Source organism: Monodon monoceros, unplaced genomic scaffold (genome assembly GCF_005190385.1).
Source record: "Monodon monoceros isolate NGI ecotype Baffin Bay Population unplaced genomic scaffold, NGI_Narwhal_1 Super_Scaffold_4, whole genome shotgun sequence".
Lineage (NCBI taxonomy): Eukaryota > Metazoa > Chordata > Mammalia > Artiodactyla > Monodontidae > Monodon > Monodon monoceros.
In genome coordinates this window covers 68,519,091-68,545,387 of record NW_021703781.1, presented here as the reverse complement: position 1 = coordinate 68,545,387, position 26,297 = coordinate 68,519,091, and the positions used below count along the sequence as shown (strand labels likewise).

General features: G+C 51.9%; 1 protein-coding gene across 2 annotated transcripts in view; it reads left to right on the top strand.

Annotated features, from left to right (window-relative positions):
• Positions 1–26,297, top strand: part of HSPA12A (heat shock protein family A (Hsp70) member 12A) — a 162,117-nt gene that overhangs the window by 91,724 nt on the left and 44,096 nt on the right. The window contains exon 1 of one of the 2 annotated variants that reach the window (XM_029201222.1): positions 2,461–2,596. The exons of the other annotated variant lie outside the window; for it this stretch is intronic. Within the exon in view, the coding sequence (XP_029057055.1) occupies positions 2,554–2,596 (43 nt within the window). The 5' untranslated portion in view covers positions 2,461–2,553. Of the gene's footprint in view, positions 1–2,460; positions 2,597–26,297 lie in introns of those variants that run through there. 2 annotated transcript variants of the gene reach the window in all.

Sequence of the window (26,297 nt, the reverse complement as noted above, 5' to 3'; positions counted from 1 at the left end):
TGGGAAGGGCTTGGGAAGCACCCTGGGGAGACCTTCAGTAGGTCTGGAGCCCTGGAGGAAAGTCCAGCCCTGGGTGTAGAGGTGGGCTTCCCTGCAGATAGACGGTGGAGCCTCCTGAGTACTGGGCGGCAGACAGTGTAGAGGGAGGAGAAAAAGAGAGGTGTGTGAGTATGTAGAATACCGTGGGAGCCTGGGGGTGCGGGGCACTGTCCTAGGTGTCCTTGGGCTGATGGCTTTGGACTGGGCCCTTGAAGGATGTCTGGATGTGGGCAGGTGGAGGAGGGAAGTGAAGGGGGTGCCAAACGTGGAGATAGAGGCAGCTTGTGACCATGGCCGAGGAAGGCTGGTGGAGGAAAGGCTTCTTGGGAAAGAGACTACAGAAGAGGAAGGTTGGGCTCACTAGTATTGTGAAACGTGTTGCATGTCTCTCTAAAGAGTCAGGGCTTTTTCCCATAGATGAGGGAAGCCCAGCATGGTTTTGAGCACAAGAGAGACTCAATCAGAACCATGTTTAATAGAAAGCTCTTTCTGGCATCACTGCCTAGGCATGTGTCCATGTGACACTGATGCTCAGTGGAGAGAGTGCTGGTGACTGTCCCTGCCCTCTCATATTCCAATCCAGGGAGCCTCAGCCCGGCCATCTTCACGCAATGGGGACATATGAGCTGAACCGGGAAGGCAGCTCTCGGGTTGATGCGGGGCCAGTGGCGGCCCTTCTACTCTTCATCCTGAGCCTGCTCATCCAGGTTGTCACCTGGACAGCTGCCTCAGCCCTTCCTCTTGCCTGTGTTTGGGTGCTACATACTCTTGGCCTCCAGACCATCTCCTGGGTCTGCCTCTGAGCAAGCAAGCCACCTTGGTAAGGAGAGGGTGCTCTGTAGGAAGACACTGTTCTCTACTCTGGAAGCCCCCCTTCCATATGCCCCTACTGCCTACTGCCCCACCCAACTGGCCATTGTCCACTTTTTAAAAAGCTTATGACTTAATAATATCTAATACTTGTTGGACTGCATATCATGCGCCAGACCCCAAGTGAAACATATTACACGCATCATCTCATCTAGTCCTCTTCAGTCTTAGGAAGTGGGTTCTCCTGTCGTACCCATTTAACAGATGAAAATATTAAGGCTCGGAGAGGTTAAATAACTTGCCCGTGGTCTCACACACAGTCAGAGACTGTACATTTGGGATTTTTAATGCAGGCAGATAGACGACAAGTTCATCCTTTTAACTCATCACCCAGACCATTATCCTCTGAGCAGACCCCAGTCTCTGGGCTCTCCCTGTAGCCCTCTGCCCACCCCCTCTTCCATAAATGGACTGCACGATTACACCTCCCCTCAATGCCCTTTTGGAGTTGTGGCCCATCTCAAGGCAGAGGGAAAGCTGGTGGTTTATGACCTAGGTGGGGATTCCAGCCTGGGCACTTACTTGCTGTGTGTGCTCTTGGAATCATCACTTAACACCCTCAAACCTCAGTTTTCTTATCTGCAAAATGGGGACCTCTGGTCCCCAACTCTAAGAGTTATTCGGAGAAAGTGAGATAAGGCTCTTAAGCTCTTAGCATAGTGTCAGGCACAAGGGAAGGATCCAGTGACTGTGATCATTAGAATGTTATCACGGCCCCGGTTGCCTCTTTGCACAGCGGACTCAGAAGCCACCTGGCCAGGACCGAACAGGTGCCCATGGCACGTGTGTGGTGGAGCCAGAGGACAGGGAGAATGAATCACTGACCTCCCAAGCCCTGCATTATTAACGTCGTTATTCTCAGACTTGTAAGGAGGGCCCGGGTGGGAGCCCATATATAGAAGGCTCCACGCAGCCTCCGCAGCAAGCGCCTCCCGGGTCCCGAGTTGCCATGGAGTCCGGCAGGCGGCCTGGAGGCGGACGCCCGCGTCGGTGCCCACAGCACCGCCCCGGCGCAGGTCCTCGGTCTGCGGCCTGAGCGCTGGCCGCGCCGGGTTCCGCCTTTGCGCGGGTCCTTGACCGCTCCTCTGGGACTCTAGGGGAGAGAAATAAACTGGAGCGGGCTTCCTCTGGAGAGTGGGGTGCGTGTGCAGTGCTTGCTGTAGGGCTTCAGCCCCCAGCCGTTCCAAAGGTCTAGCGCGTAGCGGGGCCGAGGGGGCCTGAAATCCAGTCCCCGCCGCTCGCCCATCCGAGCGCCCTGTGCGCGCCTGCTTCCGGCCGGCTGGCGAGCCACCGGGCCCGGGCCGCGCCACCACCCGGGGTGCGGCCGCCTCGGGGGTGAGCCCTGGAGAGGAGGAGCCCCGCTAGGCGCGGCGGGTCCGGGCGGGAAGACCCGGGGCTCTCCGGCTGGGCCGGACGCCGCGCCTTCCTTCCCAAGCGGGCCGGCTGGGCGGGGCGGGGCGCGGGGTGGGCCCTGGAGGAGCACGGGGAGGAGCCCGAGCTGCGGCGGCGGCCGCGTCAGAACAGTGCTCCTGCTACCCGGCGCCTCAGACCCGGCCCGAGCGCCCGCGGAGAACACGGACAGGGACCTGCACGGCCACGGGCGCTGCGCCGGAGGCTCCTCTCGCGGGCGGGGGCTGCGCTACCATGGCGGACAAGGAGGCCGGCGGCAGCGACACTGGGCCCCGAGGTGAGCGCAGGGTGCGGGTCCTGCGGCTGCGGCGGGGCGGGCGGAGGAAGGGATGAGGCGCGCTCGGCGCCCCGCAGTCCCCTCGCGGGCCACGGAAAAGTAGGCGCCCCCACTCCATCCTTCCCTAGCAGGCAGGGCCGGGGTCAGCACCGCGGCGGGGCCGGGAGTCCAGGGGGCCAAGGGTGGCCCGCTGGTCACGTGCTCCGCTCCCAGCTGGGGTGCGGACACTGCGGCGAGGACCGCAGCCCCCGCCCGGACACCCCACTGTCCTCGCCGCGGGATGTCGCCTCCGGCGGGGGCCCAATGCACGTCTGGGTGAGGACCCTCCCCCATGTCCGTCCCCTGCGTCCTATGCGGGGACGCCCACGCTGGCCATTTAAACGGCCGGCCTCGGGGTGACCCGGTGTCCCCAGCGGCTCATTTTCGTGACTCAGCGAGGCGGGGGTGGGCACCAGGGGGAGTCAGAGATTTGGACCTGTTCTCTCACCCCGACGAGGCCGGACAGATGCACCCGGAGTGGCGGCTGTAGCTCCGGGCCGAACTGCATCTCACTCTACATCCCCGCCCACCCCCGGGGATTCTCTGGGCTGAGGAGGAGGGAAGCGGCGGGGGCTCCTCTATCCCTTCTTGCCCGGGCTTGGGGGGAGGAGACGGCGCCCAGTGCAGGGGACAGACGCTCGCATTTAGCAAATGTGCCAGGGCCGCTTTCTTTGGGAAGCGTGGTTCAGGCTCAGAAAGTGGGGGGAGGGAGGGTAAGGAGCGAGACTGGACCTGGGAGTGGGGGAAAGAGGAGGGGCAGCTCTTGGATCCCAGGGCTATAAATCATGGCTTTCGCCAGCAGAGGGGACAGGCTGGCCAGGATTGTGGGTCCCAAGTGGGGAAAGTTGGGCGCACGAAGGATGCCGCGCGTCTCTGACCTGCAGGGCCTTGGCAGTAGCAGCTGCTGGAGGGGAGCGTGGCCCGGGGGCTTCCTCCGGAGCGACAAGGCAAGCCTCCTAGCGGGGACGAAATTAAAATGCCTAGGGCGTAAGGGAAATTCATCCAGGAAAGGAGCGCTCGGCTCTGCGGGGACCCCACCGGAGCTGGGGAAACTGATTCAGGTGGCAGCACAACCACCACGAGAAGTGTACTCACAGTCTTGCTGTCTGTGGCCGCGTCCCCTCACCCTCTGATGAGCTCGGAGTCGCACCTGCCCCCTCCCCAGCCCATTGTTCCTGCGGATCTGGGAGGTGCCTCCCGACACGGCACTGCAGTGGTGGGGGAGTGCTGGGGGGAGGGGGAGATCCTGACAAGGCTCATTCCTGGAAGGGACGTGGAGAGTCCAGGCGGGGCCTAAATACAGCATCTCGAATCTGCCCCCCTCCCCTGCCCTTCCTCAGCTGGCAAACACGGGCAGTGGGCTGGAGGCTGTCTTTGTCTGAACATCACTCAGCAACTGGATTGATTTATCTTTTCCCCACCCTTTAAATTGGAAAAAAAAAAAAAATGGGATGATAGGGAGGGACATCAGAACTGCTAAGGATTGCTAAAGCTTAAGTTAGTGAAGCAGTTTCTTGCCTCTCATGTTAGAATAGTGGGTGGCTATATCCAGTGCAAGGTTGGCCATAGGATTTGTCAAATCAGAAGAGTGAGCAACGATGTGTACCAGCCTCCTCCCCCACTTTGTCTAGAAAAATGGAATTCAGCACCCCTACCCTGCACACACTCACAGGGGCACTGTGTAGTTGTCTCTTCTCAGGCTGAGAGAGCTCCCCATCCAGAATGGGGAGACATGCGGGGTGTGCTGGGCTACCTGCCACTGCTGCCTGCACCTATTCTAGAGTGTTTCTTCACTTCCAGTGATCTGTGGTTCCAGGCATGCTGTGACAATTCCAGGCACATGGACTTGGGACACAGAGCAGGCTGTCCCTGGCAGCTCACTGCTTCTCTCTGGCCTCCATCCCTTCATCTATAAAATGAGAGATATTAATAGTATCTCATAGGAGCCGAGCCTGCTCACCCACCACCTAACACATCTATTTCTAAGGTTTCCTCATTGCATATTCTGTGCTGGGCAATGAACATGCATTATTTTATTTTTTAAAGCCACACAAGAAACCTGGTACCAGCATTGCCCTTTTACTGGGTAGGAAATCTAAACATAGGTTGAACGACCTATCCAAGGTCACATATCTAGTGAGCATTGATTTGGACCTAGGCACATGGACTTGGGACACAGAGCAGGTTGTCCTGATTCCAGGGCTCCAGCCCTTTACCACCATCCTGCACAGCCCCGTGGGCCAGTGATTACCATTCTGTTAGGGACATAAAAATGATTGTTCTTCAGGGGATTATTTCAAGGATCCTCTCGGTGCCAGAGGCATCAAAATGTGTTGGGACTTGTGAGCAGTGGGAACCCTGGGTGGTGGGGTATGCTAGAAGGGATGGCCACAAAGCTATAAAACTTTTCCCAGTAAATCAAGTGGGGGATGTGCCTGTGAAACAAGAATGGCAGGTTGGTAGTCGTTGAAGCTGGGTGGCGGGCACCTGACGGTTCATTACTATTCCATTTGCTTTGTATGTGTTTGCAAATTTCGTTAATAGAACATTTAAATTAGTTACTTTATAAAATCAGAAGGTCCACCCTTTAACCCCTGGAGCTTTGGACCAAAAAGGCTGAGATGACCCCCAGGCTTGCCCCCACCAACACCTGAGTTGGTTGACATGTGGAGCCCTAGAAGGATGAGGTAAACTGGGGGGCTGGCGTGGTTCAGGCTGGACTAGCTCCTGCGGTGACCGAGTCAGGGCTGGGTGTGGGCAGTGGAAACCAGGTCATTTGCTCCAGGGTTGGGGAAGGGTAAGGAGAGGCTCAGCAGGCAGGGGTTTTGCCTGGGTTGGGGGTACCTCTGGAGGCAGTGCTTTGGGCTTTGGAGATGGGATTCTTACCATCCGGGCAGTTAATTGTAATAAAAAATAAACATTTTAAATTGTGACGTTTATTGAGGACTTAGTTTGTATTGAAATCTGAGAATACTGAATTATCTCACTTAGCCCTGGTCACATTTGTTATTGGATGAATGACTATAGGAGGGGGCACTTTCACCCCTATTTCACTGAGGAGAAAGCTGCCAGGCCAGCGTGGCACATCTGGAAACGGGCTGAGTGAGGGTTAGGAGGTGGTCTCGCAGCATGTGCTGGGCCCTCCGGGAGTTGTGCTGAGCGTCTGCATGAATGAGTGCATGACTAATAGAGTGTGGCTGCCCCACTTTCCTGTGGCCACCAAACTCCGGATGGGCGTGGAAGGGTACTGGTTGCGGCTCCCAAAGGAGCCAAGAAAAAGTCGAAGTGATGCTCTGAGTATCACTAGTTAGGGCAGTGGCCATGGGATCCACTTGCATGTCCACACCTGCCTTGCAGCTCTGTCCCCTGTCACCGTGATGCACCCCTGTGCGTGTCTCCTGCGTTTTCCGTCTCCTGCGTTTCCCAGAGCCCTGTCATCTTCTGTGGCCCTCATGCAGTTCCCCCTGTCTGGAACATCCTCACTTTCTCTAGCAAACTTCTGCTCATCCTTCAAAACTCAGCTCAGGTATCACTTCTCAGGAAGCCTTCCTGGACTCCTCCATCTGGATGAGATCCTGCCTGTGTGGGGCAAAGCCTTTGGTGCTAACCATGGCTAATCCCAACTAGCATTCATTCCAGTTTCCTATGGGAATATCCCACTGACTCTCCCAACAGCCCCATGAGGTTGGTGTTATTATTACCCCATTTTATTGATGCGGCAGTTGAGGCCTTTGAGAAATTTTGTAACTTTGCCCAGCCAATGAATCTATTCACCCAGCCAATGAATGCTGGAGATGGGGTATGAATTGGTCATGGAGCTTAAAAGATTGTGCTCTTTCTCTCACTCACTTTTCTCCCAACAGGGGCAGGGACTGTGTCTTTCATTTCCATACTCTTAGGGAGGCACATAGTAGGTGCTCAATAATTGTCCTACTGTGTGTTGAGTGACTCTCAGTCAGCAAACTGTGAGGGAGTACAGCAGTGGGGAATGGCATCCACATCCTGCCCACTCCACAGGGAAGTGGCGCTTCTAGAAACGCGGATGCTCAGGAGTGGGCGGAAGCTGGAGGGGGAGGTGGGTGGGGTTCAGTCAATCGCTGAAGAGATGCAACTTTGATTCCAACAAGGCTTTGAGTGACGACTCAATCTTGTGGGGGTGAAGTGCTCTCGTCGCATAAATAAGCCTCTTTGGTGAGAGAGAAAGCTTCTTTATTATCGCTGCGCATAATTAGAATGGCAGGGAGGAACCAGGGGTTTAATGAATAAGCAGCATGTGGCAGGGAGCGATCGCCTCCCACCCGGGCCCCCGCAGCGGGCTCTGCAAATCCCTGCTGCGTTATGTTTATCGCAAATGACTCCCAGTCCTGCTCTTGGTCCAGATGTGCACTAGAGGTGCGGAGGGCTGGAGGAGCAAAGTGGCTTTGGAGCCCAAAGACTGCGGGTCAACTCCACCTAAGGTTTCCTTGCCTGGTCTGTGAAAGGGGTGCATGATGCCTGCTGGGTCTGTTGTGGGAACAGTGAAGATAACGGATGGGCAGGAAACTGTTCTGAACGCTTCTGAACACCTTTCCCCATCTTTGCAGAGTCCACTGGTGGGAAGCAAGAATGAGGGCAGCTGTCATCCAGAAGTGGTCCTGGAGTGGGTGGTGTCAGGAGCCACACTTTTTTTGTTGTTGTTTTTGTTTTTGTTTTTTTGCGGTACACGGGCCTCTCACTGTTGTGGCCTCTCCCGTTGCGGAGCACAGGTTCCGGACGCGCAGGCTCAGCGGCCATGGCTCACGGGCCCAGCCGCTCCGCGGCATGTGGGATCTTCCCGGACCGGGACACGAACCCGTGTCCCCTGCATCGGCAGGCGGACTCTCAACCACTGCGCCACCAGGGAAGCCCTAGGAGCCACACTTTTTGGCCACTGGACATTCCCTGGGGTTAGTTACCACAGTGGTTCTTAATCCTGGCTGCCTGTTAGAAGCACTTGGAGAGTGTTTTAAAATTCCTGGTGCCCAGGCCTCATCCCAGAACTATTATATCAGAACCTCTTTGGGCGAGGGGCCAAGTTTGAGAATCACTGAGTTTTCACATGTCTGCATTTCAGACTTGGGACCTTAGCACGTGGGAGTGGAGGGCAGGGAGCAGACACGGTCCACTCCCTGGTGCTGGACTGTCTGAGTCACCAGGGAGTCTTAAGCACCAGCCCTGTGTTAAATACTTCACCTGTCTCATCTCATTAAATCTTCATAAGTACTCCATGAAGTGGGTGATTTTACACAAGGGGAAACTGAGGCTGAGTGGAATTAAATGCATTCCCCCGGGTGACCTAGCTCTTGGGGCTGGTGCCAGAGCAGAGCTCAGGGCTGTCAGGAAAGCCTCCTCAGGCACCTCTTATCCTCAGGGAACTGCTTCTCTGTCTGTCTTTAGCTACTTGAGGTTCCCCTTTTTTGTACGGACCACCCAAACTATAATGTATTATTTAAAAAATTGACCTACTGTTTTTCTTTAATGCACTTATTTTAAGAGTCTTATTTATATCACTTCCATAAATAGAAAACCTGTATCATTTCCACAAACAGAAGGTAACCATAGCCCAAATGCATGGAACCCACATGAAGTTAGTACTTTAGACAGATCCTGCTGCCTGCAGAAGGTTTTCTGTTGAGGCTGCGCTCTGGGTACAGAGGGAGACTAGAGAGTTTTAGAGGAGGTCAAGGACATGGGAGCAGCAGACTCTTTCATGGAATCAGGCTCAAGAGGGTCTTGAACAGGAAGGGAAAAGCTTTAGGAATCACCTGGGGGGAGGTCATGAAAATTCTCATTCCCACATTTTCTGGAATTAGACCCATCAGGGAAATGGGGCCTGGGGATATATTTGCAAAGCCCATCAATGAGTCTTATAATTGGTCGAGAATTAGTGTGAAACGTGACTGCCTGGTCCCTGGTCCACCAGGGGAATGGGACCCTCCCTCTGGGGATCCTTTCACTAACTAGAGTGTGCCGCTCTGGGTTGGCCAGGTGGGGAAGAGAGGATGTTCCAATGGGATTTTACAGGGGCAGTCAGCTTGGATTCCAATCCTAGCTTCACTACTTAGCAGCAATGGGATTCTGGGCAATTTACTGACTCCCCCCCACTCAGTTTCCTCATCTGTAAAGTGGGAATAACCTATGTACCCATCCCAGAGTGGATTTTATTTACTCCCATAACCCCTGCTAAGTGCTGAGTACCCTTCCTGGCTCATGGTGAGTACTTGCTGTTGTCCACTATTATTGTTTATTATTATGAATCCTGTGGATGGAGATAGGGCAGTTATCAGAGGCTGCATTTCCTCCAGGAGGCTCAGAGGAAAGAAGGGCTGGATGAGATCCCACTGCGGGGAAGGGGCAGACACAACCTGAGCCTCAGGCCCCACGGGTTCTTGTCCAGCAGGCCCAGGTCTTTATTTAATTAATTTATTTATTTAACATCTTTATTGGAGTATAATTGCTTTACGATGGTATGTTAGTTTCTGCTGTATAACAAAGTGAATCAGCTATACGTAAACATATATCTCCTCCCTCTTGAGTCTCCCTCCCACCCTCCCTATCCCACCCCTCTAGGTGGACACAAAGCACCGAGCTGATCTCCCTGTGCTATGCAGCTGTTTCCCACTAGCTATTTTACATTTGGTAGTGTGTATATGTCCGTGCCACTCTCTCACTTCGTCCCAGCTTACCCTTCCCCCTCCCTGTGTCCTCAGGTCCACTCTGTATGTCTGCATCTTTATTCCTGTCCTGCCCTTAGGTTCTTCAGAACCATTTTTTTATTTTACATTCCATATATATGTGTTAGCATACTGTATTTGTTTTTCTCTTTCTGACTTACTTCACTCTGTATGACAGTCTCTAGGTCCATCCACCTCACTACAAATAACTCAATTTCATTTCTTTTTATGGCTGAGTAATATTCCATTGTATATATGTGCCACATCTTCTTTATCCGTTCATCTGTCGATGGACACTTAGGTTGCTTCCATGTCCTGGCTATTGTAAATAGAGCTGCCATGAACATTGTGGTACATGACTCTTTTTGAATTATGGTTTTCTCAGGGTATATGCCCAGTAGTGGGATTGCTGGGTCATATGGTAGTTCTATTTCTAGTTTTTTAAGGACCCTCCATACTGTTCTCCGTAGTGGCTATATCAATTTACATTCCCACCAACAGTGCAGGAGGGTTCCCTTTTCTCCAAACCGTCTCCAGGATTTATTGTTTGTAGATTTTCTGATGATGGCCATTGTGACCGATGTGAGGTGATACCTCATTGTAGTTTTGATTTGCATTGCTCTAATGATTAGTGATGTTGAGCATCCTTTCATGTGTTTGTTGGCAATCTGTATATCTTCTTTGGAGAAATATCTATTTAGGTCTCTTCTGCCCAGTTTTGGATTGGGTTGTTTGTTTTTTTGATATTGAGCTGCATGAACTGCTTGTATATTTTGGAGATTAATCCTCTCTCAGTTGCTTCATTTGCAAATATTTTCTCCCATTCTGAGGGTTGTCTTTTTGTCTTGTTTATGCTTTCCTTTGCTGTGCAAAAGCTTTTAAGTTTCATTAGGTCCCATTTGTTTATTTTTGTTTTTATTTCCATTTCTCTAGGAGTTGGGTCAAAAAGGATCTTGCTGTGATTTATGTCATAGAGTGTCCTGCCTATGTTTTCCTCTAAGAGTTTTATAGTGTCTGGCCTTACATTTAGGTCTTTAATCCATTTTGAGTTTATTTTTGTATATAGTGTTAGGGAGTGTTCTAATTTCATTCTTTTACATGTAGCTGTCCAGTTTTTCCAGCACCACTTACCGAAGAGGCTGTCTTCATTGTATATTCTTGCCTCCTTTATCAAAGATAAGGTGACCATATGTGCGTGAATTTATCTCTGGGCTTTCTATCCTGTTCCATTGATCTATCTTTCTGTTTTTGTGCCAGTACCATACTGTCTTGATTACTGTAGCTTTGTAGTATAGTCTGAAGTCAGGGAGCCTGATTCCTCCAGCCCCGTTTTTCGTTCTCAAGATTGCTTTGGCTATTCAGGGTCTTTTGTGTCTCCATACGGATTTTAAGATTTTTTCGTTCTAGCTCTGTCAAAAATGCCAGTGGTAGTTTGATAGGGATTGCATTGAATCTGTAGTTTGCTTTGGGTAGTAGAGTCATTTTCACAATGTTGATTCCTCCAATCCAAGAACATGGTATATCTCTCCATCTATTTGTATCATCTTTAATTTCTTTCATCAGTGTCTTATAATTTTCTGCATACAGGTCTTTTGTCTCCTTAGGTAGGTTTATTCCTAGGTACTTTATTCTTTTTGTTGCAGTGGTAGATGGGAGTGTTTCCCTAATTTCTCTTTCAGATTTTTCATCATTAGTGTATAGGAATGCAAGAGATTTCTGTGCATTGATTTTGAATCCTGCTACTTTACCAAATTCATTGATTAGCTCTAGTTTTCTGGTAGCATCTGTAGGATTCTCTCTGTATAGTATCATGTCATCTGTAAACAGTGACAGTTTTACTTCTTCTTTTCCGATTTGGATTCCTCTTATTTCTTTTTCTTCTCTGATTGCTGTGGCTAAAACTTCCAAAACTATGTTGAATAATAGTGGTGAGAGTGGGCAGCCTTGTCTTGTTCAGACCCAGGTCTTTAGAGGAGAGCTGGTATCTCAGGATGCTGACCCTGCTTGGCTCTCACTTAGCCCTTTGCCAAGGCTCCCAGCTCCACGATGGATTTCTGACTGGGGCACCAGTGGGGTTCAAGGTCTCTTTGCATACCTGGGCTCTTTCCAGGGCTGCCCAACCTCTGCCCTCAGTGGACTCCCAGACCACCATCGGAAAGACTTGGCCCGCCGTGATGACACCCCAGATCTGGAGCTTTGCAGATTCTGCTCTGAGCTCTGCCAGGACCACCCTCCTTTTCCAGCCTTGACGGTGACCTGGCAGCTGTAGATGTCAGGAGGGGCCGACAGCTGCTCCACAGCGCCCCTTCTGGGGAACCGTGACCTGCAGAGTATGCACCTTGATTTTCGTCCACTTATCTTTAGGGTGGCCGTGTGTCTGGGTTTGCCGGGACAGTTCTGCTCTATGCCTCTTGCCCCAGTGAAAGCATTAATAGTGACTCCGTTCACTTTCTGGTATCTCAATTTGGAAGATAAATTATGTGGTCGTGCTACTTATCTCTGTCCTCTTCTCAGCCATCTGGGCCTCAAGTGGGATGAAGGAGGCAGGAGGGGGTGTGTGGTTAAACTCGAGCTTTTGCTTCTGACGCTTCTAGGTTCAGATGTGTTTAACATCTGGGTGTAACATTGCTGTGCCTCAGTTTCTTCTGCTGTAAACAAGGATGAATAATAATCCTGCTCCACTGGGGTGTTGTGACTATTAAGTGAGAGACAGTATGTCCAGGGCTGGGCATGAGCCTGGTACCTAGATGGGGCTCAGTAAATGGCTGTAATTGATTATTATCATTGTTGGTTTGATTTGGGAGATGTAATGGTTAAATGTGGGGTCTGGAGTCAGACTGCCTGGGCTCAGCTGTGGGCTGTGTCGTTTACCTGTTCTGTGGCCCTAGCGAGTTAAAGGCTTAGTTTTCTCATCTGTAAAATATGGATTGTAATAGTCTTCTTCATATGGTTTTTGTGAGGATTAAATGAGTTTATACAAGAAAAGCACTTAGAACAGAGCCACAAAGTAGACACTAAATTAGTGTTAGCTGTTATTATTAGCTGTTTTTGTTATACGGATAAAAGTTCCAAGTTACGTTCTTGTAGTCAGGAGGAATTCTCCAGTGTATTAGTTTCCTGCTGCTGTTGTAAAAATGATCACAAACTCAGTGGCATAAAACAACACAAATGTATTATCTTACAGTTTGGAGGTTGGAAGTAAATCCAAACTGGGTCTCATCGGTCTAAAGTCAAGGTGCTGGCAGAGCTGTGTTCCTTCTGGAGGCTCTAGGGGAGAACCCGCCTCCTCGCATTTTCCAGCCTCTAGAGGTCACCTGCATTCCTTGGCTCGTGGCCCCTTCTTCCGCCTTCAAAGTGCAAGTGCATCACTCTAATCTCTGCTTCCATTGTCACATCTTCCCCTGACTCTGCCCCTCCTATCTCCTCTTTTAAGGACCCTTGTATAAGGATCCCTTATTAGGCCCACCCGGATAATCCAGGATAATCTCCCTCTTTCAAGATCCTTAATTTAATCACATCTGCAAAATCCTTTTTTCATATATTCATGGGTTCCAGGGGTTAGAACACAGGCACACTTGGGGTGGGCGGCGCGTTTTTCAGCCTACCACAGTCAGAAAGATTTAGGTGCGTTGGTTAGAGAGTCTTCAGCCTCCCCCAGGAGCAGTGTGAATGTTGGGAACTGTTCTCTGTGTTTTACATCTGTCGGGTTCCTCTCGAACCTGCTGCATGATGCCTTCCTAGAGTTTGGGCTGTTGGTCAGCCCTTGGCTTTTAATCAATCCTGGTAGGGTCTTTGGAGACACTGCCACTTTTGGGGCTGGATTAGATCCTTCTTAGGGGCCTATGGAATCATTGAGACCTGAATCAAAGGTTTATTGGCTCCCAAGTGGGGGAAACTATTAAATTAATAAAGAATTAGTGAACTATCTACAAAATATCACATTGTATCTGCTTCTGCTATGTGAGAAACTATCCCAGGATTTAATGGTTTAAAACAATAGCCTTTGTATTTGCTCCTGATCCTATTGGCAGGTCTCTACTGGGTAGGTCTTTTCCTGGCTTTGCCTGGGATCACTAATGTGACTGCAGCCGTCTGATGACTCAGCTGGGCTGGAGAGCCCAGATAGCCTCACTCATGGGCCTGGGGGTTGGTGCTGGCTGGCAGCTGGGTTCTTTCTCCATGTGGTCTTTCATCCTCAAGGAGGCTAGCTCGGGCTCCTGCACGTGGTGGTCTCAGGGCAGCAAGAGGAGGAGGGGGGAGGCTGCAAGGCCTTGAGACCTTCCCGAGAAGTCATTCTCGTCCTCAAAGCAATTCACCAGGCCAGCCAGAGGCAAGGGGTGGAGCAATAGACTCCACCTCTTTATGGGAGGTGCTGCAAAAAATTTGGGGCTATTTTTAATCTGAGTCAGCTTGACTCACATGATACAAGTACAAACCTTAAAAACTTGTCGTACGTTTTCAAACTTGTAGGCTGGATTTTCTTAACTTTTTAAGACGTTCTGTGAGTGCACGCCAGTTGTCCAGAAATCAGCCCTTTGTAAATCAGCCCTTTGTAAATCAGCCCTTTGTAAATCAGCTCTTTGTAAACTGTGAGATGTTGCTCACAGTTGAATTTTCTTCAAAGCCACTTCCCATTATCTTACACCTGAAATTATTTGTTTGTTTGTTACAACATGCGTTTCTATGATTGATGAATGGGGGACCGATGTGGGTATACGTGGAAGTTGTGTTGGCTCAGTGGCAGATTTTCCCTGTGTGCTTATGTTTTGGTAGATCAGGATGGGCTTTCTCATGATTAAAGATCAATAAGAATTAAGAAGAAAACAGAAAACGTGTAGATTCACCTTCCTTTAGTGCCAGTTGCGGCCATTTTTTATCTTTCCATCCCCTTAAGCTGTATGGGAAAGCTCAGAGGGCAGATGAAGGAGCTGGAAGGCGTTGCCCCGGTAAGAAAGCAGTGGTGCTGGTGACATTCTGGATGGGGCTTTTCATTTTGATGAGATCGGTCTCTGTAGGAAGTGAGTGCCCCTGAGGTCCTTCATCTCAAAGGAGGAACAGGAGCCAGTGACTTATTCACTGTGTGGTCTTGGGTCCAGGGCCCGGTAGCCGCTGGACCAGGATATCACTCGAGCCGTTACTGGTTTTGGAAAGGCTCAGGTGCAGGGTTCTGTAGGTGTTGACTGATATGCAACAACCCTATTTTCCCCATGAATCCTGTTGTTTTTAATAGGATTTTGCTGAATGTGAAGATTTTCAGGGAAATGCCTGTATGTACAGCCCTCACCTAGGAACCATCTCCTGCAAATGACTTATTCGGGTTACTAGCACCATAACTACCTGTAGGAGACAGTTTTTTTCTTTCTTTTTTTTTTTTTTGCGGTACGCGGGCCTCTCACTGTTGTGGCCTCTCCCATTGCGGAGCACGGGCTCCGGACACGCAGGCTCAGCGGCCATGGCTCACGGGCCCAGCCGCTCCGCGGCATGTGGGATCCTCCCGGACTGGGGCACGAACCCGCGTTCCCTGCGTCGGCAGGCGGACTCTCAACCGCTGCGCCACCAGGGAAGCCCAGTTTTTTTCTTAATAGCAGTAGATAACTAGTGCAGCCCTATTTTCCGTTCTTTTATGAATTGAATAAAATAGCAGATAATAGGTTTAATAAGACAGTTTTAATGTCTGTCCTTGGCAAAATAAAAACTTTATGACACTTTATTGGGCCCACATAGAGGGGATTTTATTGCTTGGTACATTGAGGCATCATGGAACCAGAATTGGTGGAGATCTGGGGGCAGAGTTGCTGTGCAGACTTGAGTCTTTATCAGCCATCAGCACTTGGTGTGACTTTGATGATCAGTGTGAGAAATGGTTAAAGCTGGAAGGTCCAATTGGGCTTTCAGCACCTATGAGCCAACCTCTTCATTTTCCTGATAAAGAAACAGAATCCTAGAAAGTGGCAGTCACCTGAGGAGCACACAGTGACCTAGTGGCCGAGTAGGGTCATGCTGTCCCTCAAGGCAAGCGAAGACTCTGCTTGTCTGGGTTGCGATACTGAGGACTGGGGAGGCTGAGGATAGGGACATTGGGGTGGCAGCACCCAGCTTGGGCCCTGGAGGGGACTTGGAAGAAAGGGAAGTGGTGAGCAGTGGTGCCAAAGACCCAGCAAAGACCTGATTCTGCTGGGCTCGCTGGGTCCTTCCAGACCTTCCAGACCCGTCTCAGGACAGGCTGCTGGGAGTGTGTGTGTGCGCGCGCGTGTGTGTACGTGTGCACACGTGAGTACGTGTGTGCATGCAGGTATGGAGCGATAGGGAGAGGAAGCAACAGAGGTGGAGGAAAGGGAAGGAAAGAGGCAGAGACAGAGGAGGAGAGAGAGACAGAGACGTGGAAGCTTCTGATAGGTCTTCCCTTGGAGTTCGTGTGGTTCATTCAGACATGAACCCACAAGGACTTGGCTAGTTGTGGGCATTGCTTTTTCCCCAACGCTGCATTCCTTGGGCCTTCCCTGCACATTCACCAGTGAGATCCCAAAGTGCTACATGCCGGGGGCAGAGCCTGAGGTTCTCAGGAAGGAAGATGAGCCCACGGGATGGGATTTATCAGGGCGCAGTAGGAATGTCAGAATTCACTTTGTCCTACTTATTTTTTGATCTAAACCTCGTATGTTGAATGAATAGTTCTATGGAAAAAACAGACTTCCTCAGTGAGCTATATTATATATATAATACATAGTATATACATTGCAATATATAGTTATAGAGCTATATGTATTATGAAATGGACATGTATTCCTGTAGAGTAAGGCCTTAAGATAGAATAAAGCATGCTGAAGAATGCAGCTGGGGTCCTGTTAACATTGCCCCTCAAAAATCTTAGTGCGGGGGGAGCGGGGATGGGCGGGGCCACTTGTTACTGAAATACTAACAGTGAGGTTGAAATGAGCTGCAAACACAAACAGAAGGCAAAAATGCAATGACCGTGGCAGAGGGGTGGCCCTGCGCAGCCTGTGACTCATTAAGAAGTAGTCAGGGATTTCAGTCGCAAGATAGAGGCCCCTTCCACCTCCTTCTGCCAGCAAAGCGCCTCCCTCCCCACACTTCTCCCCGTGCTCACACTGGTTTTGCCTCACCCTCAGAGAAGAATTTGTTAATTGGTTTCCATCTGTGAAGATGCTTACAATTCAAGGTGACCCCCCTCTTGCCTCCCCCGACCCCCAGCTGAACCCTCAGGGCTCAGAGCCCATGGGGGGGCCCTGTGGCCGTCCCATGCACAGTGCCAGCTCCAGGCTTGTTCCCAGATTTGGGGACCGAACAGCAGGACTCCTACCAGGAGGTGCATGAGTAAAGCTGAGGGCAGTGCTGGTTGGAGGGGCTGGAGCCCTGCGGTGGAGCCAGGACCTAGGAGCTCAGGGTGAGGCCTGCGACCCAAGCAGAAAGCCCCTGCCCCCCCCCCCCCCCGCAGGGTGGCAAGATTTCTGTCTCAGCACCAAGGATGGCCCACTTCAGGCAGGGGACAGCTGGGGACGTTTGGAGGGTTGAGTGTTAGAGCCAGAGCAAACCCACTAAGTAGAGCTACTCTCCTGGGCCTGGAGGAGGCCAAGAGGTCAAGGCAGTTCGAGAGCTCCTTCCAGGTGGGTCCCTGAGCTGAGCGCTCAGCTCTGGAGGGTCGCGTGGTATGGTGGGACCAGCTCAAGTCCCGGGTGCGAGTCTCAGCTCTGCAGCGTACTCCTTGTGAGGTCTTGGGCAGGACCGGAAGCCTTCCCGAGCTTCTGTCTCCTCACGTCTAGGATGCAGCTGAGAGGTACAGCCTCCTCCATAGGGTCGCTGGGGAGGTTTGCCAGACAGAGCGTGGCCCCAGGGTGCGGGAGCCGGGTGATCTCTGGGAGCTGGTGGAGGCTGGGGGTCCTGGTGCGGGAAGCAGAGGAGCAGGCAGGGACCTCGGGCAGGACCAGTACCGCGGCTGAGCAGTAGCGGCGAGGCTGCAGGCGCTGCTGGGTGAAGGCCAGCTTCACACCCTGCTCCCCACACCCTGCCCAGTCTCCTCTGTCCTCGCTGTGTCCTGGGCAGGGACTGGGTAAAAACCAAGGTAACGTTGGTTCTCATGACAAAAGTGCTACATGTTCATCACGGAAAGTATAATCCAAAGGAAGAAAGGAGGAAACAGCCAGGGCCACACCCCTCAGAGCAGCCCCTGTTGACCGCTGGGTGTCCTGCCTTCCAGACTTACCAGGCCGGGTGGGACAGAACCGATAGATGCGCTTTCATAAAACCCAGTGCCTGGGGAAGGGGGTGTTATCCTCCTTTTATAGACAAGGACACAGGGGCTCGAAAGGTGGTGGTTCTTGGTTAAGGCCCCACAGGGAGAGAGTGGGGAGGCGGCCTGATGGCTTCCGAGTTTAGATTTTTGTGTTCTTCAAAAATCCTTGTCCTGGATAATTTCTGTAACACTCCCTCACATGCTTTGCCCCCTTGGCAAGAAAGCCACGCCACAAGACCCCTTGGCTCCCTTACATCACCAACCATCCAGGGAGCAGGGTGGGCTGGGCACTGCCCAGGTGCAATGCTCTGCGCGGGCACGAGAGGCGGGGGGACTGGAAAAGTAACCGAGCTGTCTCCTCCTAGAGCTCACGGCGGGTACTGCCTGAGATGCCTGGGCTCCCAGCTGTGGATGGCTTAGCAGAGCTCTGCTTGAACCTGGACACAGGTGGCCTGGGCCCCAGCTATCAAGGTGCGGTCAGGGACCCTCAGGTGGGCAAACGGCACATTTGCCTGGAAGCCCCAGACCTTCTTTTTGTAGGTCCCTTAGTGGTGGGAGCAGCAGGGATCTCAGGAACAGGGCCTCTGGTCCCCGCTGGAGTGTGCGTTCCCAGCAGGCAGGAGGCCTCATTACAGCTGCTTCGTGGGCTCCCTTTAGGAGCGGTCAGGTCCCTTCTCACCGGAGCAGCTTTATGTCCTTCTGTCAGTTTCCCCGCAGGTGCCCGTGGCCTGCAGAGAGCAGAGCGGGGTTCTGAGGGGCGAGGCTGCGGCTTGCTGACAGGCCTGCTGGGGCAGGTGGGAGGGGTGCGCAAGGTGGCTGGCCGGAGGCCTGTGGACAAAGGTTTGCTCATCCATTTGAACTCTGCCTATAATTAAAATGGATGAGAGATTTCACCTAAAAATCTGGATTTCTGATTCCTCTGTTGGGTGGAACCAAAGCACGGTCACCCCTCTGGACAGGGCAGGGGGTCTCCAGTGCGCAGCCTCCACCACCCCTGCTGTCCCTACCTTGAGTTTTCTTTTCTCATCCCACTGTTTTTCTCATAACCGGGTTAGGGGAAAGTTCTAGTACTCACATGGCAATAACAATGGGGCATCAAAGGGCCTCTCCCGTAGCAGGGGTCTTCGGTGACTTGGGGGGCAGGCAGAGCTTGGATTCAAGCTGGCTTTGCCTCCTGCCAGCTGCAGGCGAGGTTTTCTCTCTCCTCACGCCTCCGTTGCCAGAAAGCAGTTGATGTTGCAGGGTGGGTATGAGGATTAAGTGAGACGGTGCCTGCAACGCCATGCCCGGGACGAGACATCTACAGCCCAGGTTATAGGTGCCCTTCTTGTTTGCTCTTTATTGTTATAATTGGTAGAATTCACATACAGTAAAGCGTACAAATGTTAAGTGTGTAGCTCGTGGATTTTACATATGTAAAATCCATATACTCGGGTGTGGTGGGCCCAATAATGGTCCTTCAAGATGTCCGTGTCCTACTCTCCTGGAACATTCACATATGTTACCTTGCATGGCCAAAGGGACTTTGTAGAAGTGACTGCATTAAGGGATTTGAGATGGAGAGATTGTCCTGGATTATCGGGGTGAGCTCAGGGTAACCCCAAGGGTCCTTATAAGGGCAGAGGGACAATGGGAGGCAGGAGGGCCAGAGTCAGAGATTCGGAGGCGCTCTGCTGCTGACCTTGAAGATGGGGGGAGGGGACACAAGCCAAGGAGTGCAGGTGCCCCCTAGAAGCTGGAAAAGGCAAGGAAGTGGATTTTTCCCTGGAGCCTCCAGAAGGAACGCAGCCCAGTCGACACCTTGATTTTTAGCCCGGTGAGACCCGTCTCGGACTTCTAACTTCCAGAACTGTCTGGTCTTAAGTCACTGAGTTTGTGATAATTTATTACAGCAGCAATAGGATGCTGATACGCTGTGTAACCACCACACTAGGCAAGATACAGGACATTTTCATCACTCCAGAAAGTTCCCTGTGCCCCATCCTGGTCTCTATCTACCCACCCTGTGAGGTAACCATTGTTCTGATACCTTTCACCTGAGATGTTCTTGGACTTCATATGAATGGAACCTTAGAGCATCTGCTCTCATGACCAGGGTATTGTATTCAACCCAGTGCTTTTGAGGTTTGTTCATGTTGTTGGGTGTAGAGGATTTTGCTCCCTTTTTATTGCTGAGTCGTATTTCATTGTATGGCCATACCATACTTTGTTCATCCATTCTCCTGTGGATGGATGTTTGGATTGTTTCCAGTTTTTGGCAATTATGAAAAAAACTGCTGTGAACATTCTGGAACAGATCTTTTTGGGGGCACGTATGTATTTCTCTTGGGTAGAATCCTGCTGGTGGAGTTGCTGAGTCACAGGGTGGGGATGCTCAGCTCAAGCAGAAATGCTAGGGCTGTGAAGCACGAGCACGGGTCAGCCTGGCTGGCCTTGGGCACCGGAGGCTGATGGCCACCCTTCTTGCCCACAGTGGTTTCCGGGACGCACACGTGGTGGTAGGGGGCCTCCTCTGGTCCAGGTGGCCCTCCGGTGGAAATGTAGGTGGAAAACCTCAGTCAGCAGGTGTGCGCTCTGGGCCTCAGAACGGTGGGTGGGCCTGTGCTTCCTGAGTACCTGCTCTGCACCCAGTTCGGGGCTGTCATTTTCTCATAGGTCTTCCCTTGCGGTCTCCACGCAGCCCTGTGAGGGGGAATAGTCATTAGCCCAGGTTGCAGCTGTGGAGACTGAGGCCCAGGACAGAGTCCTGTCTGTGGCAGAGCTGGTGTGGGTGGAACCAGGTGTCCTCCTCCAGCCCAGCTAACTCTGTGTCCTTGGCCCCGTTCGCCACTCCTGGAAGAGTAGTTCAAGGCTGTGCCTGGTGGGAGGGCAGCTACAAGGGTCAGCTCCCCCCACGGGAAGGTGAGTGGGGCCCTTTCTCCCTGCAGACCGGTGCACGAGAGGGCCTGGGGGATGGTGGATGGCTTCCCAGATGGCAGAGAACAGAGCCCAGCTGGTGCAGGGAGTTGTCTGGCGGCAGTCATGATGGGGCGGCAGTGGTGCGGGCGCTAACGGAGCTGCCTGATTGGTGAAAGCGTTAGATCTGATACGAAGGGCAGAGGAGAGCCACAACAGGTGCTTGAGGCTGGGAGTAACCTGATGAAATTGGTGGCTGTGATGTGATGTGAGCCGGGGGCAGCCGGGAGGGAGGGTGCAAGGCCTCTGGGGAGCTCTCCACGCTGCTCTCTCTGTCTTTGCTCGTGCTCTGCCCTCTGCCTGGGGTTCCCTCCCCATCTTGTCCACTCAGCAAACTTGCCCTTCGAAAGGCCGAACAGCATCACCCTGGGGCTGCCCACCCACCTCAGTCCCCCATGGCACTCACCATGGTGTCTAATAAAGAGTTCATGGGCAAGATAGAATTTTCCGGTGTTCTTAATTACAGTATTTAAATTGAAGTCACTTGCTCTGTAGTGGCCTGAGAACTCATAGTCGGATTCTCATAAATTAAATACGCATGTGATGCATATCCACTAGACAAGACTAATGGACCCCAGTGGGGAAGGGGCAGAGGAGGGTGTGGGCAGGCACACAGGGGGTGGGGGATGGGACCCTCATCCGCTCCGCTGACGGACTTCCCAGGAAATGCTGAAGTGATGCCCTGTGGCCCCTGCCTGCTTCCCTGCTACACATTTAGCTTCCGGAAGTCATCTTGTTCACTAATGCAGGCTGTCCCCAGGCTTGTGTCCAAACCTTTGGGACCTTCCCAGACTAGGTGTGTGGAGAGAGAGGGGCAGGGAGACGAGGTGGGGAGTGCGGGCCCATGTGGATGTCCCTGTGACCAGCTGCCACTTTCCCAGCCCGAGGCATTCCCGTGGGCCCCTCCTGGAGGTCACTGCCGGGTGCTCAGACATTCCTGGCTCAGCGGGTGGGGCTGTGCCTGGGGGTGGCAGGCTGGTCACTCTGCATCTGGAGCATTCTGCTCTGAAGGGGAGATGGCCCCTGACTAATTGAGTTGCAGACGGAGCTGTTAAGGAGAACCATGAGGCCCGAAGCCCTCGTGTGCACCGTTAGACTTAGTGCAGCGGGCAGGCCTGGGTGCCAGGAGGGACAGGCCCGCGGCGCAGCAGCAATGGAAAGCCGGAGGAACACCGCCCTGGGCTTATGGAGGCCCAGACGGCTTCCTAAGCCCGAGATTGGGCAACTGGCCATCCACAGGTAGCGGCTAGGGGGCAAAGTCCTATTCCTTGGACCTCAGTTCTTGCTTATCTGGGCCCTGCAGGAGCTGGAACCAGGGGTCCTGGGAGGTCACGTGTCTTGAATACTCATGCACGAATATGATACACGCACCAGGGGGTGTGGGCACCCGTGATGCATCTGAATTGTCTGGCATCTGGGGCCGTCTGTGTGGCCTCCTTGTGGGCCCTAAACATAATATGCATTTTATTTCCTGCGGTTCATATGGTTTTGAGGCTTGCCTTCCCCACCTCAGCTCAGGAGAAGATTTGGAAGGACTCGCGTTTGCTTTTCTGCGTGGTAGGGATGGGCGATACGGGGATTGGCAGGAGTTTCCGGTCTCTTTGCTCTTACCCTGCTGTAGCGATTCACCCCAAGGGTTTGGTTTGGTTTGGTTTTCATTGTAGTTGACTTGCTTGAAGTGCAGATTAAAAAACGGATCGGAGTTTGGTGGTCAGCATCTGCTCGCTCTGGGACAGGAGCTGGGTCTGGTGTATCGGTGGGGAGGCTCCGCGGGCCTCATCACAGCTGCTTGGCCTTAGGTGGGCCATGGGGTGCTCTGGGGGACCCTCTGGGTCCTGGTGGCTTAGGGTTTTCTCCCTGCTCTGTGGAGTAGCCTGAGGAAGTAAGCACCATTCTCAGGAAAGTACCTTAACATGGTCTTTATATTCTTTTGGCAAAGGCTTTGAGCAAATTCGGTCCTGGGGGAATTGTCCACTAGTTTGCTTTGTTTTTATCTCTTGTTACTGCTTGGAAGTTAGATATTCGATTTCAACTCCTTTCAAGAGTAGTTACTCTTGAAATTTTGCCATGTATACTTAATTTAGCAAAGTCTAAAGTTAATCAATATCTTAACCCAGTTTACTTATTACATTTTTGTAAGAAGGTCAATCCATCAGTGAAGGTTTTGATTAAAAAAAGAACTAGGGAGTTTAAACTCAGTCTTAAAAGTCTCTGAATGGACTTTCTTTCCTTCCAGCTGACATGAAGCCTTTGCCTAGTGTGTGGGGAATGGTCTGTGTACAGGTGTCAGGCTGCCTGTGCTGGAGGGCGTTTGGTCACCCCCTTGGAAGCCTCCCTTCAGGCTGCAGTGGATGGGCCATGCTTGACCTCCCCAGGGGCTCTTTTGAGCCCCTTGTGGCATTTCTCTTCTCTTTTCCTTTGTATTTTGGGAGCAGGAATTTCTCAGGCAGGTTCCCGAGCACCTCCTGGCCTAGGACCCAGGCTCAGGCAGTGGGCACTTGCAAATAATTAACAGAAGAATGTTTTAATGCTGATGCAGTTTGCCCTCCTGCTAAGATGAGGCCGTGACTCCTGCTGAGGGCTAGTGTGGCTGCCAGGTTATCAGGCACCTTCTCCTGACATTTATTCCAGAATCCCTTGAAACTACTTATCCCGGGAGAAGCACCGACAAGCCCCCTGTCTGTAGCTCGCTGTCAGGACGCCTGGCCCTTGGGAGTCTCTTGGCCCTTTAGCTCTGCCCAGCCGGCTTCAGAGCATCTAGGGGAAAAGTGAAGACACAGCTGGTGACCTGAGGCACTGACGCCGCTCTGTGCCCACGTTCTTGTGTTGCTAAAGAGCAGGGTGTCTGGGGACAGGCCCGTGCCAGCTGTTGCCCCCGGCCTAGCTGTCGTCGGCAGCCATCCTGGCGGTGCGCTAGGAGACAGTTGTCCTTACAGTGTGGTTTCCTGCAGCTCTTTGATTTTTTTTTTTCCTTGAGATATAATTCACATATCATAAAACACACCATTTTAAAGTCTACAATTCAGTGGTTTTTAATATATTCATGAGGTTGTGCAACCATCCCCACTATCAAATTCCAGAGCATTTTCATCACCCTCAAAAGAAACTCTCATCCGTTAGTAGTCCCTCCCTATCCCCCCTCCTTCCAGAGATCTGATTTTTCAGTGCCCTTTGCTGCAAGTTTTCCATGGTACAGGCTCAGGCCAGGCTCAGCGCCCCTGGAACCTCAGGGCTGGAGGGAAGGGACTTGGGCATTAGAGACAGGCACTTACTAGCTGTGAGATTTTAGGGAAATGCTTAACCTCTCTCTGCCTTGGTTTTCTCTGCTGTTAAATGGGGCTAATATCTACCTATTTCCTACCTCATTGGGTTGTTTGTAAAGATAAAATGAGACACTGTGAGGAATAATAGCTACACTTGTTAAGATCTTTGCCTGCATTATTCTTACTGAATCCTCATTAATCTCAGGAAGTAAGAGTTATCGTCTCTATTTAATACAGAAGGAAAATTGAACCACAAAGAAGCTCAGTAACTTGTTCAAGATTGCACAGCTTTGCATCAATTTTTAGCTGCAAAGCATGGAAAAACTGACTTTATCTTGTTTCTAGAAAAAGGAAATTAGTTATGACCATGAATGGGAAGTCCAGAGGTCTGGCAGGCTCCAAGGCAGGTATTAGGCAGCTCATGGACCCACTGAAGGATGGATGGAGGTTCTTTCCATGCTGACTGCATCTTGGGCTGGCGGCAAGATGGCAGCCACAGGTGTTGGCCTCATGGGCTCCCTTGAGAGTCAGGATGTTTCCTTCCCAGGAGCCTCCGGCAGACTTCCCTTCGTGTCCCATCAGCCAGAGCTGTGGGTCACAAAGCCATTCCCATGTCCATCATTGGAAGGGGAAGGGGGCTGCCATGATTGGTTCGGACTACTCAGGATCTACCCTGGATCTGGGGCAGGGTCACCCCTCCTCCTAGTCATGTAAAATAGGGTTTGGTTAAGAAGGGAGAAATGGATTTGGGGTGGATGCAGAAGTATCCACCAGGATCAATAAATAACTGAGCTGGGATTTGAAACAGCCTCCCCAGGCCCAACACCCCTGTGCTTAACCACAGTGCTGCACAGCTTCTACAGCTCCCGGCAGGTAGTGAGTCATGTGCTCAGTGAATCTTGGTCGAATGCCTCAATCCGTACAGCCTGGTTTCCACTCCTCCTGAGTCCCATCTCCTTTTTTCTGACCCACTGTTGCTCTTCTACAGCTAAGTGATTGCCTGGCCTCAACTCGAAACCCTCTAGTGATGGGGAACTCAGTACCTTTCCAGGCATTTCCTTCCTTTTTTTAGATTATTAAGTGCTATGGCTGCCTTTTATGGTGCTTTTAGATGAATTAGAAAGAGATCTCTGGGTGCAAAAATTGGAAAAAGGTGCTCACTCTAGGTGATATAGCCCTTTAGTTCATGACTTGGAAGGGCACCTTTGGGGTAAGAAAACGGCACCCATACCTAAGGGTGGGTGCAGTCCTGCTTGGGTGATGTCCCTCAAGGCGGTGCCTTTGTGCATTGCACAAACTGCGCTGCTGTTTTGGGACATTTCTTCCATTAAGACACTCCTCGGAGGGATCAGTAACGTGCACGAGCCTCAGCTCTCAGGCACCGGCAGAGTACGGGAGGTTTGTGCTCCGGTTCTGGCTTGGGGTACAAGCGGGCTAAGGGCAACCCTTCCTGCCTGGAGGTGGCACAGCTTTCTCTCATCAGGAGGGTTCAGCTGAAGGGGGTGAACCAGCTGTCTGTCTCCCCATCCCTTACCTCCAGTTCTGCTTCTCCCTCTCCCCTCCCCAGGGACAGATGATGGGCGTTCGGGAGGGGAAAGATCCCGCTCCGGGGGAGGCCAACAGGCTGGAATGCCATTGCCCCTGGCTTTAGTCTCAGTACAGTCAGCGCCAGCTGTGCCGTGGCCTCTGTGGGCTGAGCCATCCCAAGGCTGTTCACGATAGAAATTGGGGAAGTCTAAACCCTGGCCTTCCAGGTGCCCAGGCAGGTGGAATCTTTTCCTTGGTGGGAGAGTGATTCTTCATTTACCCGGTCAGTTCGAAAATGTGCTTCATCGCAGAGGAAGGAAAGCCTGAGTTTATTGCCTGGCGTGGAGGGTCACGTGGCTTCCCAGGGTCTCCGTGGTTATTCTGAAAGTGCCCCTGAGGCGAGCAGGTGGCCTGAGCGGGAAGTCAGGGCCAGACAGTCTCCCTCACCCACGGCAGCAAGGCCCTTGTGTTTCCCATCACTGAGTTTTCCTGAGGGTCCCATTTGCCAAGTTTCTGTCTGGTGAGACTTTTTATCCTTGATTAAGAAGCCCAGAGAAGCATAATGTAAAGAAAATGCATTTGCCGCCCTTGTGCATAAGTGGGAGCTCTGTCCCCTGGTGTAAGCACGTGGGTGCTTTCTCTCAACAGCAGTTGGACCGATTTGGTGATGATGATCATGGTGACAATGATAAATGTCATCTATAATTTATCAGGTGCTCGCCATGCACCAGGTTTTATAGATATTATTTCCTTTATTCATGCATTATTTTACAGTGATCTTATGAAATGTATCACCATCATCATGATCCCCTCCCCCCCATTTTCCAGGAGGGGTGGGAAAACAGGCTGGAAGAGGCTAAGTAGCTCACCCCAGGGCCTGCCTCTGGGAAGTGGCCATGCTAGGATTTGAGGCCAGGCTTTCCTGACTCTGCGCCTCTGTGTTATCATGGCTCCTCCCCACGCTGATATTTGGA